Source organism: Sturnus vulgaris, chromosome 11, assembly GCF_052056855.1.
Source record: "Sturnus vulgaris isolate bStuVul1 chromosome 11, bStuVul1.hap1, whole genome shotgun sequence".
In the NCBI taxonomy this organism is placed as follows: domain Eukaryota; kingdom Metazoa; phylum Chordata; class Aves; order Passeriformes; family Sturnidae; genus Sturnus; species Sturnus vulgaris.
Genome location: NC_142253.1, coordinates 11185205 through 11207146, shown reverse-complemented (window position 1 = coordinate 11207146; position 21942 = coordinate 11185205). Strand labels below are relative to the sequence as shown.

The following is a 21942-nucleotide window of genomic DNA, read 5'->3' as shown; positions in this document are numbered from 1 at the left end:
GATGAAAACTCGTTAGATTTTGCCTTCCTCTCTATCTTGTCCATCCTGGGCCTGAACAACTTCACATTTTGGGTGAAGAGGGTACAGTCCTACAAGTGAAATGTGCCGTTGAAGTTCAGTTCTAGGTAGAAAAAATCGTTGCTGAAAGCAAGCTTTCCTTGGATCTTACAGTGAAAAAAAGAAACTGTTTTGCCAAGTGCAGCAAAAAAATACACAGAGAGGAGACAAGTTCAGCTCTTTTGTATGATCAAGTGTCTGTCACTCTGCAGAAGTGAAGAGCAAAAGAAACTGAAGTTGCAGTGCTTAGGTCATTATTACAGTAAAGCCATGTGAGACACTGAGTCAAATTTTGGCCTGGTATGACACCCTGACCTTGACAGTTTACCCTGGGGATCTATTTTGGCAGCCAATTGCAGACAGTAAAAATGGAATTTTATACACCAGGGCTGATTTTTACACTGTTTTGGATGCACCTACTACTGCAGGAGGACTCAATGTGGAGTGGTGCCAGCTGATACAACTGGAATGATGATGATGAAGAGAAAGAGGATAGCATGTAATTAATAAACTGCTCTTTAGAGAACAGCAATATCTGAGAAGCAGACATAGATTTAAAACAGCTTGTTCTTTTCATGTTTTTCTATTCTACTCCAAACCAAATCAGTCTCTCTTATATAACCAAGCTAACCCTGCTTCAGAAATAATGTCATTTAGGACCATTATAAACATTAGTATACACTTAGTGGCACTGAAGTTTGTTAGCCAGTGTGTTCCACTGTTTCACACAGTGCAAATCTTCAGCCTTTACTCCAAAATTATATATCTCAATATACCTCTATTGCATTAGTGCAAAGCTGACATTTAATTACTGCTTTTCAAATCAAGCTTTGCTCTGTGGCAACTGACTACAGATGCTGGACTTAATTGTGCTGAATTGTACCCTGATGCAAACAGCAAAGACTACATGATTTCTTCAATAGCCAAAGGTAAAAAGCAGAAAATGGGGGCAGAGAGTAGAAATGGGGAGACCAGCATAGATGAATTTGTGTCTGCCTTTAAATGGTTCCTTTTTGTTCTAGTCATTGCTTGCAGAAACCAGCTACAACCTCCCGTTGAAGAAATCACATTTCTCACATCTGTGACTTGCTCACGCCCTGTTCCCACACCAGTACATTTGATCCGTGTGTCAAGGATTGCCTGTTGCACTGAGTAAAGGTCTTTCCTTATCAGGGAGGATGGAGGAGTCCTTCCAGCTGGTGGGATCCTGATCTCAGAGCACCTGTAGGCTGGGATGGCCAGAGGGCATTATAAAGCCATTGTTTGAACACACTTGTGTAAGTGCACACACACACACACACACGGATGTTCACCTTGCAAAACCAGGTTAGCTCATACTTGTAGCATCATCAAGAGGGGTCCTGGACAGCAGGAGCCCTGCATGGGCTGGCTCTGTTTAGCTGCAGTGTTTGTATTCAGTTCTCTGCCAGTAATTGTCTGTGTAACCACAAGGTGGAAGAACTGCTTTATTTATGGTGCCTTCTCAGCTTGCATGAAATGCACACAACTGTGCAGGCAAGTTTTATTACTGTCATTATTTAATTGTTATAGTACATCAATGCCCAAGGGCCACTTTCAGGACCAGAAGTCCTTGTGTTAAGTGTAATAAGATACAGTCCACAGTCCTGCACGGCTCTTCCTGCAGACAGATCCCTGGGCCCCATGTGGTGCTCCAGGAGATCTCTGTGACCTCTCTGCAGAGCACAGCTATACTGAGTTCCCCTAAAAGATCATCACGTGGGTAGCTCCATGAGATCCCACTCAGATGGAGCAGCTGCATCTCCAGTGCTCTGACAGAGTGTTCCAGGGACCAACCACAGCTGTGACATACTTGACGTCCCCTGTGCCTGCCACCCCCACGCTGTCTCTCAGGCTGTTTGACAGGTGCTTGTTAGATGTCCCTAAAGATTTTTTTATGCAGGTAGAGAGGCTCTAGAGGTGGTAGCACGTGAGAAACAAGGTCACTAAGTGGAAGATCATGATCTGAATGATAATTGAGCACAGACATAGGAATGACCTTCAGGAAATCCTGAGCAGACAACATTCCTAAAGTAAATTGTTTGCTACTAACCTAAAAGAGACTTGGCTGGTAGCTCCTTTAAGCCGATAGCCAGACTCGATTGATTTCCACAGAGCTAGAATTTCCCTTGTAGTCTGCAGTCAGGAGACGATCTCCCAGCTTCCCTGAGGAACCCCAAGCAGCTGCCAGTTACAAGTGGTGCTCCCCAGGGCTCCACACTGGGGCCAGTTCTGTTAAATCCCTTCATCAAAGATATTATCTGGTCAAGGGGGTGGAGGACACTCTCAGGAAGTTGCAGATGACACCAAGTTTGGTGACAATGTTGATTGCCAGAGAAGACACTACAGAGGGATCTGGGCAGGCTGGACTGATGGGCCAAGGCCAATTGCATGAGGTTCAACAATTGTGAAGTGCTGGCCCCTGCACTTGATTGTTTCATACCTGTGCCCATTTGGGAAAAACAAATCCAATTTCAATATCAAAAATGAGATATCCAAACCACTGATAAAATAGAATGCATCAAAAGAAGTAAGCTTAACTTCTCCACCAGGCATAAGTCCAAAATTGCAGTGCACGAAAGCATTTCCAGTATCATTATCAGGACATGAGAGGTTAACTGAATACCTTGCTACTGCTTTGCACGAAATGTTTTGAGTCCTGAACTCCTCTTATGACTCACACCCCTATTTCTCAAATTTGTTCACCCAAGTGCTCCTACAACATAATTTTATTCCATGTATTTGTGGCAGTGCTTAATAAGGTATCTCAAATACTGTATAGCACTGTACCTTTAACGAGCTGTGCTCCCAGCTGGCAGCATTACAGCAGTGCTTTCTCAATAATGAGGATCCTGATTTCTGGCTCTGATAAAAAAGACCTTCTATACAGCACACACTTTGTGTAGCACAAAGAGTCAGTGGCTAAATCCTGATCCTGTCAAAGAACGACAACAAAACTGCAATAGGAGTACTGTTTCATCCTGCATCTTCACATGAAACCTCAATATTTCAAGTAAAAACAAAAGGTAATGTGTAGTATGTGTAGTTTTGCAATGAGAGCAGCTCTATTGATTCAGAAAAAGCTCTGTAATAAAGCTACCTTCTCTTTGCTAAACCATGCCACAAAGGGGACAAATTATGACAAATTATGATAAAATTATGCACATCAGCCAACAAGGTCATACAGATACTTACCACCACCAGTTCATGCAATATGGGCAGTTGAAAAATATGCAAGAAGAATGAAGTGGTTTTACACCCTTCCTTGAGGGATGCAGTGTTGGTGACTGCTGGTCACAGAACTCCAGACTAGATTGATAATGGCTGGTTCTCAGCTGACAGCCTGCAAATTCTACCTGCTCATGGTGAACCAATGGGTGAGTATTTCAGCAAGACTGAAAGGCCCACATCTAATACAAGGTTAACGTCTCTGTAGCATCTAAATGCTTCCCATATGTTCTCTTCCAGCTTCTTTAAGGTTTCAGAAGTCTTCAGCATGTTTTTTTTTATGTTAAACCCTTCCTCATCCCCATAGATTGGTTGTTTTCCATGCCCTACTTGTTTTTCTGTGGCTTACTTAACTAGATTCTGTAAAAAAATTATAATAGAGCTCACTAAACCAAATGTTTTCATATTTCTAGGGACTAAAAACTAGCTTTTACTTATATGATATATTTTTTAGTCATCAAACTATTGACCTGGAACCATTGTTTAAAAAAAAACCCAAAAACCAACAAACAACAGTGTTTGGAACATTAAGGAAAAAAGTGCTTGTCTTGCAAATACTGATGCCAATTTCCCTTAAGGGCTTATAGACTAGCAACCAGATACATATAGCTCTGATAATGGACTAATTTACATAAAAATCACTGCCAGCTTGATTGTAACATTCCCCATCTGGAAATTGGCCAGGGCTCGAAATCTCTGCTATTAACCTGAGAGCCTTTACACCTTTGCAGAGACAGCATTTGGCACAGAGTATTAATTTCATTTAAAAATTTTATTTTTAATGCTTCATATTTTTATGAAACATTATGAAAAATACCATTCTTGCTGCAACCACCTTGAACCTGTATTTGGGAATGGGAATGTACCAACAGAGGAGGCTGTTTGGTTTTGCAGTCAGCAAATCTTAGCTGACACTGGGCCTCTCTAGTCCAGCTGGAAAGTTCTGACAGTAGCCAAATAACAACGTGAACATTGGACTTCTGGATCAGCAGTTGTTTTTCAAATCGATGCTTGGATATTGAATTTGAATAACCTCATGCACACAGGGCTATGGAGTTACATTCCCCTCTTGCACACGGAGCTGTACTGGTGGGGTGCACACGGAGTGAGGCTGAGCTTTTTCATGCAAATTAAACCTGTAATACACTGACATTTTTACATGCAGTAATTATCATGTGCATGCTTGAAAAGAAAATGCTGTACATGTAAAATTCTGCTTTTGATCCTGGAATAGAACTGATTTCTGTTTATTTTATGGATATTTGAAGCTCTTGCTGAATAATTCTGTGATTCTTTCAATTTTGATCTCTTGACAACATCAGCTTTTGAATCCAAACTCTTTGTAAACTACCTTTTGAGCAACTGTCTTTTTCTTCCTTCTGGAATTCTGAGCAGCAGCAGAAATTCATCAAATAAATTATCTTCCTGGCTTTAAAACCAAAGCTGAAACCTGAGCTGTTCTGTTTGGTACATAGTGAATGGGCTTTGATTTGATTTTTATTGTATTTCATTCAAACTTTATTATAAAACATCTCCCAGGGACACTTGCATGAGAAACATTTTGCAAGTAAAACAGCATTGTATTTCCAGTCTCCCATTTTTAAAGGTTATTGTAACATTTTTGTCATGCTTGCTTACCTCCATAATAATCCACTGTATGGCAGACAGCTGCAGCAGTTAGGTCATAGAGCTAGATGTCTCTGTAGGTTTTTCTAATGGATTTTTTTTTCCCCTACTACAAAAGGGTTTCAATGTGTCATTAACCCAGTGACCAGCACTTCTGCAGTCAGACTGTGGGCTGTCCCCAGGCAGCTATATTTCCAGTGTTCTCTGACTCTAGTTTTGTCTCAGCTGATTTACTGATGTGGAATTTGGTGTAGATTTGAGATCAGTCAAAAAACTATTATGGTTTAAATTGAGCAGATGATCTTTATGGATGGTTCAACAGTGGGTTTTATGTTGATCCTAATAGTTGGTTCCTTTAGAATTTATCCACCCGTAGTTTTCAGTGGAATGACAGAGACTTTCAGCAGATGGATAATTTCAGGTTTGGATTCAGGTTGGGCATACAAAATGTTTTCTTGAGATCTCTTTCTTTGTAAAAATTGCAGTTTAAATCCAAACTAGATATAAATTACAATGTATCACTTCTTTTTATGGACTTCTGATTACTATTTATCTCTCAATCTCAGAGAAGGCTTTTTTAAATGCTAACATTTAACAGGCTTGGTTTGATCCTGCTTCTATTTCCATCATTGGCCAAAAATCCTGCTGGGTCACATCCTCTGGGTAGACATCCCTGTGGATCTCCTAATGCACTTTATAAAATGCATCCAGTAAATCCAATAACAACAGAAATATGATTAAATACACAGTGAACACATGGCTCCAAAAGAAGCAGGTTATAGCTTCACTTTGAATTTTTACTTACAAAGATTTACTTTCCTTGTGAAAGTAGGCTGTATAAATCTTTATCAATATTTACTCAGCTCAGCTAGGGAAATAAACCAGTAACTACACTCTGATCTGTGCAATATCAGAGTAGTACAAACACATTAAAGTCCTCCTTAAATGCAAGTGGGCAGGACCCTGGCCAACTAGGAAGAGCAAGAGAATTGCTAACACGCCTGAGTTTTACAGACATGCCAAGAGGCTTAGCAGCCTTTAGTGAACATTGCTGTTACAGCAGCTTGCCTGAAATAAGAAACAAAGAAATCAGATTAAAGACTGAGTTGCTTAGGGCAGCAGCATTAGTATGGGAAATTTCCTGGCAAGAGAGCTGTGATTTTGGGCATCAGATGGCTGCTTTATGCTGCAGTGCTGGGTCGCAGTGAATTCCTCATCCCTCCTAAAAAACACAGAACAATAACTGTCAGGAAGTTTTTATCATCTGTGAATACTGGAAAGAGGGTAAATTTCCTGTCCTGTGGTTTTGTTCATCTGCTATTTGGCATCTTTGTGTAAGAGCTCAAGAAGCCATCAAGCAATAAGCTATTAATGCACCGGCTATGGCAAGGCTTTGGAGCAATTTCAGTCTTTGTATAGCCTTTGACTGTTTTTCCCCCCTGTGCACTCCAAAGAGCTGGCTTTACAGCGGGCTGGCTGCAGAGCTGAGGTGAATGCTGGTGCATCAGGGCATGCTTTGATGAGTGAATTTTCAAGTGGCAGTGCTGGCACAAGCAGCTGCTGTGGCACACACCCCTTAGTGAGCACTTGTTCTTGGTGCCTCTCTCTGTGCTGTGCTGGTATAAGCAATTTGTAGCTTCATGGCAACATGGACTACAAAACGATCTGGCTGCAAAATGCTTTTTCAAATCCTGCAGATGAATTACAGATTTAGTCTTTTTTATACTCATTTAGGAATTCTGACTGCAGCATGAGTGAATACCTTAGTTAGCTTCAGCTGAGCCTGATAATTAATGAGAGCAGTGAGCATGTAACAGCTTGGGCTTCAGCATGGGCTGTCCAAGCCAGCTAGAGATCACACTGAATTGCTCCAACAGCTGGCACCTGCACTATTGAATCTTCACTGCTGATCATTACATCTGCCTTGGGTACATCTATTCAGCTTAAAATCACATCTCGCAGCAGCAAGATGGCCAAAGCTTTGCCTAAATGGAGGGGTGTTCCTGCTGACAGAGGAAGAGAGATGGAATCAGACACCTTTAAAAGCCAACTTTTCTTCTTACATTTTTATCTTCTTAATTTCCCTATACACTTTACAGTGTACCTGTGGACTATTGAAGTAGTTAAGTGAGTAACACAACCGTAAAACATGTCATTACTGAAGGATGCTCAAGGAATAAGTAAATTAAGAACCTCTTAAGTTTTACTTAGTTTTATTTAATGCAGTAGCTAAGCAAGTAGATACCACATTGTTTCAGCAATATAGTAAGACCCTTTTATGCATATTCTCTAGGTGACTCCTTGGTGCAGCAGGGCCTTTTAGTGGCTAGTTAAATCAGTCACTAATTTGTTACAGAGCTCCCCAGAGAGCTGAAGCTTTCCCAGAAAACATGTGGTAGATGATCTAAATTCAGATCTCAGTTATCCAGTAAATCTACTACAGTTCTGCAAAGCACTTTCTCCTTTTTTTGCTTAACTGCAACTCTGTCTAAGTGGCATATTTTATTAAATCAGATCTGCTTTGAGAAAAATGCAGTTCATTCATCCTTCTAATTACTACTGTTCAAATTTAGCCTCAATTAGTGACCTCTCAATTTGCTGAGATTAGTTCTGCCTGTGTACAAGTGAGACTGGCTATGAAGGTACATGTAATAAGCCCTACATTCCTTCTTCTACCAAACACATCTACAATTAGATACGTGGTGTTGCTTTTCTACGAAGGAATAAACAAAATGTCCTTGTTGGCTGCAAACACCCAATCTCTCCTTTCCCAGAAGGGCTCAGTTTCTGAATGCTGTGGACAAATATGCTACCAAAAATCAAGGAGGTGAGAGCAGTGCAACAGTGTTATTGTTCTACCACTGTATAACACTTTCTGATATGTGGATCTCAGTATAACATTACAGAGATGTGAGCCTCCCCTCTAAACACACCAAGGCAGACCCACAAAACGAGTTATTATTGTTATGTTTTATTAGAACTGTTTCTCACGGGTGAACCTGGGTGGGGAGACCAGATGCCCAAGAGCAGTAAATGGAGTAATTGAACTGAAAACACACCCCAGAGGTTCAAACTTCCGATCAGTGCTCTAGATACAAGACATGTCCCTGTGATCCTCCTCCTCATACTGGGAAGCCTGCAAAAGCCTATTGAATGGGTATTATAGCTTTTTATGTTTGGATTCAGCAGTTGTTTCAGCCACGTTTGAAAGGAATGAGTCAGGAATTTGTGTATGTGGGAAGCAGTTTCCTCTCACATTACTGCATGTATGGATGAAATACATTTCCTCTACTATGAAGCTGCTGAATGGGAAAGTAAAGTAGTGCAGCTGACTGGCACTTTAGTGGCTGTACTTGGACCCTGATAATGAAAAGCCAGCGGCCTTGGGAGGCTGGTTTGGATAATGCATTCCATAGAAAAACTGGTGAAATCACTTGTATTATTATAAAGTATGACTAGAAGAGGACAAAGTGGCGAAAAAATACAAATATTAATAACTGATAAATTAGAGACCCAGTTCTTTAGTGAAACCTGGCCTGGCTGAAAATGCAGCAGGAAATCTGGCTTTAAGATATGAGCTATAATGCAATAACGAAGGCGCCTCCCTCTGTGCTTCAGGCAGTTTTTGTAGCAAGCAGTGTTCAGGAATCAGAGATAACGATAATGGCTTGTGCCTGCAGTCATTGCAGCCATGGCACGCACAGTATGGGAGGCATTTAACGTCAGACTCACCAGCCCCATGCAGCGAGGTGGCAGCAGGGCTGGCTGGAATGCAGGTCACAGGATATGTGGCATTGCAGAGCAGGCAGGTTTCAGTATGAGAATGAGCAGCAGAATCTAGGCTGGGGCTACAACCTGCTCAAAAATGAGTGTCCACAAATCCAGGGAGCTGCTGTGATTTTCATTTTGTCCTTCAAAGCTGGTTTGATGCTGGAGCAATAGGCTTCTGTAAGGGCTGGAGCTGGGGAACACCCCGAGTGGGTCTTCCCAACTTCTGGGGAACTGAAGGAGAAACAAAGGAATTTAAGGACTGGTCAGATAAATGGGCTGAGGAAGAAATGGGATTAGGGGAAGAGAAGAAGAGACTTGCATAAAGCTTTTGAGAAAACTCTAGGGAGAAAACTTTGAGAAAGAAGATTGAGAAAACTCAGGAGAGCCCTACAGCCAGCAAGAAATAGAAGGAAGAAGACATAGGAGACTACTAAAATGAATTTAGTCCCCATTTGTTCCTTAGCTCAGCAAGGAATTTAAGGATCTTTCTGACTTGAAACCCAGAATACTTCCAATTATTTAAAGACCAACACTTTTTTTTAAGTACTTTGATGAGCTAGGCAGAAGACAGAGTTACCAGGTATGTTTTATAAAAACAATCTTACTGCTGTCAGTAAAGAACTTCTAAAAATGTTATACATATGTATATAAAATACATAGGACATTGTGGAACACTTAAAGATAAGGTTTGAAGGTAATTCCTTAGACAGCCTGTCAGGAGCCACAGCTCCAAACCATGCTGGGTCCCTCTGCTCCAGCAATACAAACACGCAGCCCCATGTGTGTGCCTGTGCCGTGGGTGCAGCCAGGGGTGATGAGTGAATCACTCCATCAAACACCAGGCAGGGCAGTACACACTGAGACATTCACCAAGAGAGAAGAAAAGTGTATTTCTGCCCACTTTCCATGTATATTTTTGCCATTTCTAAATATTTCCTTTGCTTTCAACCTCTATATGTCAAATGATATTAAATTGCAAATGTACTAGTTCCAGCTGAGCACAACTGGGGGTGAAATAGCTTTTCTTTGAAGCTGGAGCTAGAGTCCACTTGAAAAGCTGTAGGGAAAGCTACAGACATTTGCAAATGAGAGCTGAATATCTGACCAGGTGATTCAAAGCATTGTGATTCATGAAACTTATTTTCAGAGGAGCTATGTAATCCATTAAGAGAGCAGCCAGTGAAAGGGGCCACCCCCATAGCTAAGACAGCAATCATTAGGTAAACATCTTATTAAAAGAATGTCATTATCTTCCAAATCAGCAGAAAAGTACCATAGATCTTTATGAATCTATCTTAACATTTAAAAAAATATTCTAGCTTTTAAAATGTTTTCACTGATTGACACATAATTATGTATCCCAGTATACATCTCAATTAGAGGAAAAATAAAACCAGGATCAGGATCCAGGGCCAAATCCTTTTACTTCTGGATAGTCCCTAGGAAGAGATGGTGAGGACCATTCATCCCACCTTGGCTCCACCACGTTGTAACACTCTGGGACCACTTCCCATCTCTGTTGTCAGCCTCGTGTATTGATGCTCCCTCAGCCTCTTACCTGGGGCATATTTGGGATGCTGGTAGAAGAGCTGACGGCTCTGTGTGCACCAAAGCAATTTTCTTTTGGCAAATCAAGGCTTTCTGAGTGGCAATGTGTGCCTGCTGGAATGCAATACAGACACTGCCCCATAAATTTCAATATTGCACACATGCAGGATGTGTGTGTGTGTATTTGCCTGTTGTGGGCAGGGACTGAGACACAGGACCAACCCCAGCAGTGCTGTGTGAGGATGAGTAGTCAGATGCCTGATGCTTTCCTGTTTGACCACAGGTATGAAAATAGAAATGCAAATAGACATGAGAAATATGCAGGGATCTTTATGAAGACAGTTATCTATGAACAATTTCAAAATAGAACATTAGCTGGGGTTAAAAATTGAGAGCTTCAATTAGCTTTTTGTAGCATTTAATTTTTTTGCTTTATTCCTTGTGTGCCACATGACCAGCTACCATTCCAACATTTTTCTTCGTGTATGGGAACTAATGAAATACTTCAGCACTCCAAGTGAAACTGTGGTATATGCTTTTTCTTCATAAACCCCCCAGTCATTTAAACAGTTGGCAGCTTCCAGCACTGCTTGCATTTTAGAGTTATGGATGATATAAATTCAACCTTGATGAAACACTAAGCTAACTGCTGCTCAGATGGAAAGGGGCTGCAGTCAAATATTATTTCAATGAAACCCACACTCGGTGGAGGTTGGAGAATGCATACTCTGTAATTATTTAAGTTTTGTGGGAGTTTTTTGCATCAGGTTTTGTCATAGAAGAAATTAAGACTCTTAAGGACTTTCACAGCAATGTGAGCTTACCCGTGGACAGAGCAGACTTGCAGATTCTTATACTCTCAGAGGGATGTTGGTTGAGATCTATACCTCTCAATAAGTATGCTTTCTGCTTCTGCCTTCCTCAGACAAGCTACACTTTCAAAAATCGGTTTGGAAATTGTAGTCATCCCAAGGGCAACCCAGGAACTGCATGGGGCCCACATAAAATTAAGAAGTTGGTGCCCCTATCCTAGATATTTAATCCAGAATAAAAAAAAATCCCCAGGTTGATAAATAGTGCTAGACATTCTGACTTGGGCAGAAACAGAAACAGACACGAGGGTCCCCACTGGCAGTCAGACCCTGTGGGCAGCAGGAAAGGTGATGCTCAGTGCATGTGAGGGAAGGTCACTTGGCCATGCTGCATGAAAAAACCCTGTAAACTGCCCAGTGCAGCTCAAGCTTGCTGATTGCAAGGCCAGTATATAAAATATATATCAGTACTCTCCTCAGTTATCAAGACAGACCTCAGAGTATATACTTTCCTTCCATCTAGCTCATTAAACATCAGTCTTAAAAGCAAAACATATGAAGTGAGAAAGAAACAGCCAGCTCACTACTGAAATAAAAGTTTAATTGAAGAGTGCCAGCTGAGTTTCACATACATGGCCAGATATTATTAATGAAAGCTTGCAAATAACTTCCTTCTTCCCTTGAAATATTCCAAATAGAATGTCTTTTGGAGAGTGAGATCCAGTAACTAGCCCAGGCTTTAAACCACAAGAACTGTAAGGAACAGACCACAGAGCAGAGACCAAAGATCAAAAAATCCCTTTAAAACAATCTTCCTTAAAGAAAAAATAGTAGGTACAGTTGCAAAATTTAGAGTTTCACAAGGAAACCCTTAATGGATGCTCAAGAGCATTGCTTCCAGCTGCCTTAAGAGCCTTATTGAGAAATTAAAACAAAATTGCATTTATTTCACAGTAACAACGAAAGTCAGAGTTTCCAGTATTGGATGTCTATTGATTGGAAGAACTTTCTACTGATTTTGTTTAAAAACTTATTAAAGTATAATTCACCTCCTTGATCTTACACCTACAACTGCACTTGATGACCAGAGGGGTTGAGATTTTAGGAACTGGTCACTGATTTGTACTGCTGAAGTCCATGGTTGTCACAGCTCTGTTCTAGGCAGATGATAACCTACATATGAGCAATGGAAAGAAAAAAGAATGGCTGAATAATACAGAAATTATGCAAACACGAGAGTACCTGATTAGGCTGTGACACATTCTGCTTGGGAAATGTAAATGGAGACAAGCAATTAACTGGAAGGCTCATGGATTAACTCCTTTTCTATGTGTTTTCCTTAATTTCTTCCCTCCAAATCCCTTCTTGTCTGAGCATTCCTCAGTGTCCTACTGGAGTTATCAGGAAAACATAGTGATTTTCCTTCTATCAGTTCTTACATGACAACTTAATATTCCCACTGGCTATTTATAGAATAATTAATAAATAACAAAAGTCAGAATTGGGAAAGGGCTTTTGGATCATCCTCTCCATCTCTCTCTGCCATAAGCACTGCAGTCAAAAAAGCAACAATAAAGCTGGCATTTTTGCAGCCTAAAACATGATTGAAAGAGAAAATTGAGATGCTCTAAAATACAAATCCTGTAAGTAACTATGGATAAACTGCCTGATGGATTCTCTAATTTCTTTGCCTTTTTCTGTTCCACTTTTGTTGCTGCTTTTGTAGTTATCAAAAGCCACTTCTTTCTGACAATCATTTTTCTCATACAATATCATAGTTTAGTCTTATGTTTGCCTCTGACATTCAACATTGCAGCATGCTGTCATTTACAGCCGTGGCCAAGAGCACAGTGAGATTTCCAGTTCTCTTGTCTGTACTGCCCAGGCAGTGACAAGATACAATGCAAGGTAGGCACCAGAGAATTGATGAATAGCTATTGGTAATTCAAATGGGATAACAATTTTCACTTCAACTTACTGTCTTCAAGCCCTACAAAGGCTTACACTGCATTCAGAAGGACTGTTTGAGTTGTTCCCCTTCCCTGTTATTATGGTCAATTCTGTTGGTAGAGAATTAGCCTTATGCTACTCCATTAAAGCTATTCCTCTTATATAAACATTTATTATTTAGCACACCTCTCCTTTCCCTGTAGCTGCAGTGCTGATATGCAGATAATACTGGTCTCATTTATTAATTTTTAGTTTACATCCCCTTATTTGTCTCCCAAGGGGAGTTTCCTAAGTCAGCTCTAAGATCCTGGTCATACCAGACTTTGTAATAAATAATTAAGATTCTTCTTGTCTTTGGCAGAGACTGCCTACCAACCCTACTGAAAGACTCATTTGTAACTTGCTGCCAAAGGATTAGTTTCCTACTAGCACAGGTTCAGGTCTATTAGCAAAGACTGGATGTCTTGACTGTTATGTCTGTACTTTAGATCATGTTTGCAGGAGCTGGTGTTCTTGGCCAATGGACCTTGGCTAATGGGATTTTGTTTCAAACAAAGGCTTTTCTACATTTTACCTTTGTATCACTCAGTTTCAGTCTGGCACTTGTTTTTCATCAGCTGACTTAATCTATTTCATAGCTTCCTGGGTAGCTTAGTAGATCCAAGTGGGATGAACAGCAAAGGAGGGATTTCCCTGGCTAGAGCTTTCTGTCTCATGTCTGTGGTGAGCTGAGCCCTGGGCTGCCTCTGTGCCTGTGAGGCAAAGTCCCAGCAGCCCAGGCTTCACCCAGCACTGGAGCTTGCCCAGCCAGATTGAAGATGAAAAGCCACACTCAAAGGCTGGACAACCTTGGCTTTCAAGCACAGAAGTCCAGAACACCACTACTATCAAATTAAGCCTCATCAGAGGAGCACAGCTCAAAGGCAATTACGTCCTTAAGCACATGTTGCCCTTTCCTCTCTGTGGGACTCTGCTGTGATCCAGAGCCAATGCAGCATTTGCCTCCCCAAATTCTTCAGTCTCTGCAGAATCTGGAAGCACTGAGAGTCACTGAACTTCTATTGGTCCACTAAATCTGGAGGAGGAGGGATAAGATCCCGTGGGTTGAGCCGAGCCACAAGGCAAACATCGTAACTGTCGTGCATGAGGACATCGGTGGCCACCACGTTCCACTGGTTCTCCCACGTATCCAGCTCAAGGATCTCTTTGGTGATGACTTCATGGCGAGCTGGAAAACAAAGGCAACAGCAGCAGGAATCAGGGAGCAAGTCAAACAGGATCAAAGGGGTTTGGGCAGTTGTCATTATGAACCTTCTGAAAGGGGAAATAAAAAGGTCATTTCTGTGGTACTAACTGTGCAAAAAGCACGTGAGTTGTCAACATACAGCAAATTAAATAGTGCAGATGGAAATCTCCACAGAGCATTCAGTCCTCACACTCTGGGTGCCAGGTGCAGCTGCAGAGACAAAAGCATCAAGTGTTCCATCTTTGTACAAGTATGCAGGTGGCATTTTATCCTGCAGTCAATTGTCAGATGCTCATCTTTTAGAGACAGAGTATTGCCTCTTATTCATAAGTATGCCTGCATGCAGTGTGTTCTTTTCTTTGCCCCGACCAAGATGCAATTCTTAGGCTGCAGGAAGCACTCCAATACTGTGTCTGTTCTTGGGTGTACAGTCTGGACATCCTGTGCCTTAGGGAGAAATAAAGACAGAAAGAAACTCCCAAGGTTCTAAATGCACTTTAGATGTTCTGAAATGCTGAAGAATTTGTCATGGACAGGCAGGTTAGAAGAATGCCATTAAATCACAGCCACTCTCCAGACAAGAAGGTTTTTACAAAGACAAACAAAAAATGAAAGAATCACCATGAAGCAGAGAACCAGCAGTGCTATATTAAAATTCTTACAAGACCACAAACCCTTTCTTTGCTAACAACAGTCCTGACCTCTGCAACAATTGTTACTCAAAGCCTAACTTTCCTAAAAATAAAACCATCTTTCATTTCTGCTCACTTTTTCTTTTAATCTTAAAGTTACTTTCTCACAGCAAGTAACCTTATCCTAAACTTCCCTTACTTTGAGCTGAGGACATGCATGTGCTTTGCTGTCAGATGAGCCTTGGGAGAGATTTATTAAAAGCCAGGTCTCAGACTTCCAAGAACAGACATTTCACAGGTACTGGGATAAGAACCATCATAGCAAGAAACATTGAAGCTGTTTTATTGAGTCTTCAGAGACTGGTGACAGAATAAAATTTACAGGCTCCGGAGTGAAATTCCCATTCAGCTATCCCTTATGGGAAGTTTTTTCCAAACAAAAAAACCCCCAGCAGCAGCTCTATCTCATGTCTATCAGTTGCACCTCATGGTTTGGGCACTGCCCTTATGTGTAATTGACACTAAAGGACTGAAGAAAGGAAAAAGAATGAAAGCAGAAGAGCACCCAGAGACACAGATTGTTTCTCGTGTTGGAAACAGAGCATGTATTTCTCCAGGGGACAGCAGCTCTGGGGGTTTAGTACCCCCAAGACATGGTTTAGGTCCCATGCAAAATTGGAATTGATGTTATAATGATGTAGTGTGGTGGGATTTAAAGTACCCCTAAGGCTCCCCTAAAAGGAGGAGCTTTGGGATGTGGGGAGGCCAGATGGAAACAAGACTTCTCCTCTCAGGAGCTGGCTTCCTTGCTGAGTGGATACAGGACAGATCTGCTTTCTGCAGGACCTGAACATGCACAAGATTTGTGGACATTTCTGCACATTTTTGTCGTGTTTATCTAAGGAAACCACTCACCAACCATTCACCATTGGCCTCTTTCATCTGGATAAAGGAGGGCAGCTTCCACAACCTGTTTTCATTTCCCCCTCATTGTGTCACAATTTATTGTGGTATAATTTTTGTTGGTCTATAGCCAGACCTCTGGGACTCTCATAGATCTCCACAAGCTTACTGTCCAGGAGCTTTGAGTAAGATTTCAGGGTATAGTCTCATCTGAATAGTCTTTGTTCCCTTCCTTTCTGTGAAACAAGTCATGATGGTTTGCTGATTGAACCTGGACTTTATAGGAGGATAATAATACATTGGAACACTGCACCCATTCAAGACAGAAGACAGCAAACTTCTAAAAAAAGCCATTTACATGTGAAGAGAGAAGACATGACTGAAAAAGAGCAAACAAATAACATGTGCCAGTACCAGCAAACTCCTGTATGACCCTGCAAGGGTGAAGAGTTTTTCCTGAGGCAAATACAGAAACACAAACAGACCAAAGCTGTGACATAGGAGGCTCCTGTCTGTGGTTTTTTTATTAGATTGTCTCTTTTGTGCAATAAATTTTTACGCCTGGATTTTCTTTGGCATGGATGATGACAAAAATGAGACAAAAAGAGGAAAAATAATCAAATGCTGGAACCAAGACAGTCTGTGAGTGATTGTAACACTTCAGAAAAAATATTCATCATTAAAACATCAAAGGCAGATTCAGCAGCCCTTCCTTACAAGCCTTGCTGTGTTTTTTCCTGACCCGGGTGACTCTCAACCTTTATGTCCCTTGTTTCCCTTTTCTATGGGATATTCTAACTGGTTTTGTTCCACTTTAGAAATTCTGCTTTCCAGCACATGGATTATTAGTTAACTCTTAACCCTTGGGAGATAAAAATAATGTTTTTTTAGAAACAAGGGAAGCAATAATTTGTCTAGTCTTATCTTGTTTAAAGGAAATTAAACAGCACCTTTTAGATGAGAAAGTTCATGTGAGGCAAAGCACTGCTCAAAATAGTCATACTTCAGAAAACAGCATTAACTTCTTCTATTTAGAAGAGAAATTAGTTGAAAAATTTCAGTTCTCAAGCCTTATTTTTAAATTTATTTTTTCTCTTATATTTTCTTGGTAAGAACAACAGAAAAGGTGGTGCTTTTCAAAGAGAATAGTACCTTTGATTCTGGGCTGTATTGCTGGATTTGGGCTTTAATCCCAATAAACAGCTTGAAGGTACAAATAATTCCTGATTCTTCCTCATTGATTTACCTTATTTAATTGCAATTTTTAAAAGGAAATATCTTAGCAGCCAATTTTGCTCACAGGAGACTCCTACAAAAAGAAATTAGCTGTATTACAGAGATTACCTTCTTAAAAAGTACCCCACACAACTCTCTGTCCTCATGGCATTATTCTGCCTCACCAGACAGCCACCTTACCTAGTGAAAGGATTTCACTCGTTTTATTTCTACAAAATGAGGCAGTGTTTTCCTGCACATTCTTGTTTAACCATGAGAAGTTTTAAGAAACTTTCTTACACTGTGTTTTTCTGCACAGGATTTAAACCACTTTATATTAGAATTATTCCCATTGTACAAACCTAACCCTGATGCAGATCTTTTTCTAGCAGTAAAACAGTGATTTATTCATACTCAGGAAAGAGTGATGAATAAACCAGCAAAGGGATCATTAATCCCAGTGTAACTTAATCCCCACCAGAAACTGTGGTATGTTAAAAAGTCAGAACTCTTTTGGTACAGTTTTGCCTTCTTGATGTACAAGTGCAGACTGAAGGTTAACAATAAGCCTACAAATCCATCTCTTCCCAGTGACAAGACTTAAATTACACCTGAAAATGTTTAATTTATAAATGTTTAAAAAGTATTTTATATATGCAAATACAGTAGTCAAAGCAAAATGAGTCTAATCTTTAAATTAACTTTTATATTCTGGTCTGCAAACAAAACACTTTCCCACAATTTCTTATATTTTCTTTTTCTTGGAATGTGCAGAAAGAAAAAAAACAAAAATATTAATTTTCAGTAAGTGATTCCCTGCACTCCATATACACAATCATGTATTTTCTTGGAAAGGTTTGTGATTCACTCCCAAAATATGGCCAGGCTTCATTTTTTGCCATAAGTTTTCTCATGCCATTTGAATCAGGATTGAACATAAATCAGGATGAACGATTCTTGGAAAGATGCACAGTGTGACTGCAGGCATCATAAATATTTGATCTGCTTTTTTTATCAGTTTTTTTGTTTTGCTTTTTTAACCACATTCCGATTCTGATTTGGAGACTGGGAAGGAAGGAACAGCTTTATATATGACATTAGTATTTATTATCACTTTGGGTCTTTTTTTTTTTTTTTTTTTGACCTTTCTTTCTTATTTGTAACTGAAAATTCAGGTGCAGTTATTAGGTTTCGAGTTGGGAGGGCTAAAGGGAAGCAGATGTAGAAGAATTAAGAATTATGCTTAGCAGGTAGAAAATCCATACTTCACCCAAGTCTACTAACCATGCAGCTATTATGTTTGTAAGCCAAGATAAAGAAATTCATTCTGCTATAGCCTGCTCATTGTCCAGAGGATTGAGCTAAAAAAAAAAAAAAATCGTTCTGAATTTCCATTCACTGGAGTTAAATCTGTGGCAGGTTACTGAAATGTGGTTGATATTTCATTGTTTCTCCCAGAAGCCCATTGACATCAGCTGGGAGGTTTGCTCCAGCATAGCAATGAGGAAGCAGAGTTGTGGAGGCAGTGAGAGCAGGTGCCAAGTCACCAGTCACGATGGCTCTTCATCAGTGCAGGGCAGAGATATCCAAAGTATTTTGGGACAAGTCCACCTGCCTTCTAGCAGTGGAAGAGCCACACTGACACACTGTTGATGGCCAGCAGCACCTCAGCAACTTTCTCCAGAGCTGGGCCACCTTGTGTGCTGGGGAAAGCCTCAGTGTCACATCTGTCCTTGAGCTCTGTGCCCTGGGACATGGTAGGAGAATAGCTTGTAAGAATAGTGCAGAAGGAAATCTTTCCCAATTACAGCTGTACTGATTAATGAGGAGTGGAAACAATGCCCAATGAGGATGGGGGTTATAAAAGAGTGGGCTAGATGGTCACTAGTGGCAGTTATGATTACAGTTAGTTACAGTTTGGGGTGGGGATGTGGGGCAGTAAGGGACATGCAGTCATGCAAGGGACAGATAAGGTAGGAAGATTTTGTGTGAGGGACAGACAGGGGTAGGTGGCTGGTAAGGGACAGGTTGGGTTAGCCAGTCATGAGAAGGAAGTAAGAGTCAGTGCTGTGTGGAGCTGCCTGTGAGGAAAGGAGTCAGAATTGCCTGGAAGAAGTCCACAGAGAGAAGGCATGGAAAGGTTTTAGTAAAGGATTGGTGGTGGTGCTGGTCCAGTCTGTCTCGACATAATTGATACAGGACATCTTCATACAGGTCAGTGGTCTGAGCTCCTCCTGCTGTTGGTTTTCAGGTTGGTACAACATCTTTTCCTTTCCAGTTTGAAGGTTCCTAATATGCTCTGTATTCTTTTGCCATAAATCAATGTATACAAATGAAAATAAGATACCAAACCTGTAGCAGTTGAACTGTTGTCTGCTCTGCTCTTGTCATGGAAAAAAGTACCTGAATATCACAAGGTGCTTGCCAATTCAACAGTCCTTGAAATATTTACTCAGGTGTTTCTTTCACTTGTCTTCCCAATTCTTGACACCAAACAGCCACCCAGAGCTGCCTTGAAGCACTCAGTCTCCACTGCTGATTTGTACCTGTTTTTTAATGCCACTATCTCTACCAGAGAATGATTTCAAACATATGCTACTTATCTTCCTCGCCACTAATAGCTGCTTTCATAATTACATGATGCAGAGTTAGGTAACCTGGGAATTCATATTTGTGTTGCAATGGGATAGAAGTGCATTTAGATCATTACTACCAGATGTCCTGGCTCCTCATTTGCAGTAAGAAAAATAATAAGTTCATCAAGTCTGTGGCCTTCAATCCCATTTGTGTGTGTGAGCTGCTCCCTAACTCCACCAGCCTGGCCAGTGAGACACAGCCAGCACCCTCGTGAAGTCAGGGACATCCATCATCTGTGCCTGTGGGCAGGAGCAGGCAGAGAATACACAGGAGAGGAAACCTGGCTTGGCTGTTTAACATGCTGCCTAGCCTTCATGATGTGAAGTGCCAAGGCAGTGAATCCCACCAGACACACCCAAAGCTGGGAGGAAGATTGGGGCTTCAGTTTACCACGGTGGCAGCTTACTGTTATCCCAGCACCTGCATGGAGTAAGGTAAGATATTCATTCTCATAGACAGGTCCCCTCTCCTCCTGATCTGCTGTGCAGTTCTTCAGGACCATAGTTTCATGATCCACCCATTCATTCTCAAATCAATGGATACTAAAATAAATACATACATATATATATATATATATATATATATATATATATATATATATGCAAAAAGAATGGGCTGGTCTACAGAAGGGAACTTCTAATTCAGTTGCTTCAACTGTTATCCTTGGGATTGACCCAGCTGCTTAAGCTTTTAAAATCTTTCCAGATCGAGATTTTTGCCTGCTCTTCATGGCCAAGACCTCTTTCAGGCACAATCTTACAAGCAGGTGATAGCAGGGTCACAGGTTACAGAGACAGTAGTCAATGCAATATGAACTCATATGGGTAAAAACAGCAAATCAGAATAAGAACTATTTGGCTTAGCCCATCCTGAAATACTGTTTCTAAATGCCTTACAATAGGTTCATATATAATTTATAGAAGATATAAAACATGTTTAGACTGTGTGTGCTAGCAGTTTTGAACACAATAGAAGATACCATACATGGCTACAAGCCATGTTTCTAAACAACCTATTGACCTCTTCAACAATTAATTAAAATGCATTAAAATAACTATTAATCATTTATTAACCCTTTATAAACAATAAATGAGCCTCAGTAAGAAGCAGGACTGAATAGCTAATATCAGGCTTCCAGAGAGTGAGAAGGTCAAATTTAGATGTGAAATGAGCAGGTGCTGCTGCCCAGCAATTCCCCTGACCTGATTTGGCCTCATTTATGGCAGCACATCTCCAGCTAATGAGCAGGGTAGATGAGCAGCCCTCCCTGGGCAGGCAGCATTTGCAGAGGTCTCTCCCAGTGCCAGCAGCTCATGCTGGTGCTGGGGGAGAATTTGGTGAAAGGTCAAGCTGTATTTTTTGGGGTGGATGTGGCTTGTACAGAGCCTGGCAGTGCCTGCAGCCCTGAATCCCTTCCATTGGTGGGAATATTTATTCTAATGGCGACAACTGTGGGCAGGAGAACTTTAATTATTCATCTGTGCACACTAAATTTTAACAGAGGGAAACAAACAGTGCTGCAGATAAGCAGCCCAGGGTTTGAACCTTTGCTTTATTTAGCTGGGAACATGGGAAGGTGCTGGAGAACCAGGTTTTGTTCCCATCTCTCAACCCCCAAGCTTCACAAGTGCAGTTTTTACTGTGCCAGACTCCTTAATATGTCTATATTTAATTCCAGTAATGTTCCATAACAACTATAATAAGAAAAAGCACTAGAATGATTCTCCATCTAAATCACATAATAGAGGAGACTAAGGGGAACAACTTTTATGGGAGATTAGTCAAAATAAATAACTATTAAACGAGTCCACTGTCAGGAGCGGGCAGTGTGGAGATAAAAACTCATTAGCTCAGCTGGAATATAGTAATTACTACACAGTTCTGCACTGCTGCAAGCAGAGATGCTTCTATTCCAATGCATGGATTGCAGATTATGTAAATGAGGAAGAATAGACTAGAAAATTAATCCATGGTAAGTTTTTGTTTTTGTTTCAGTTTTTGTTTTAAGAATCAAAAATAACACGGGTAGTAGGACTCTGTCACTGTCACCTATCCTGAGTAACAGTTGCAAGTACAGAATAATTTAGATCCTTGCATGTCCATTTCATAGATATTTCTTCCCTTTTCCCTTCCTCTGGCTGAAACACTATTCAAGTGAAAAATTAATTTCTACTTGATACCAGTAATTAAATAACAAAACTGGATTAAGTAGCTATGGTCCCACACAAGACTAAACACATTACAGAAATTTTCAACATACTTGGTAGGGAAGCAGGACATTCACCTCCTCTGCTCTAAG

The 21942-nt window shown here is 40.7% G+C and overlaps 1 protein-coding gene across 1 annotated transcript in view; it reads right to left on the bottom strand.

Moving 5' to 3' along the window:
• Positions 1–13864: 13864 nt before the first annotated feature.
• Positions 13865–21942, bottom strand: part of KBTBD12 (kelch repeat and BTB domain containing 12) — a 29181-nt gene continuing 21103 nt past the window's right edge. The window contains exon 5 of the mRNA XM_014871835.2: positions 13865–14238. Coding sequence (XP_014727321.2) covers positions 14069–14238 — 170 coding nt within the window. The 3' untranslated portion in view covers positions 13865–14068. The remainder of the gene's footprint in view (positions 14239–21942) is intronic.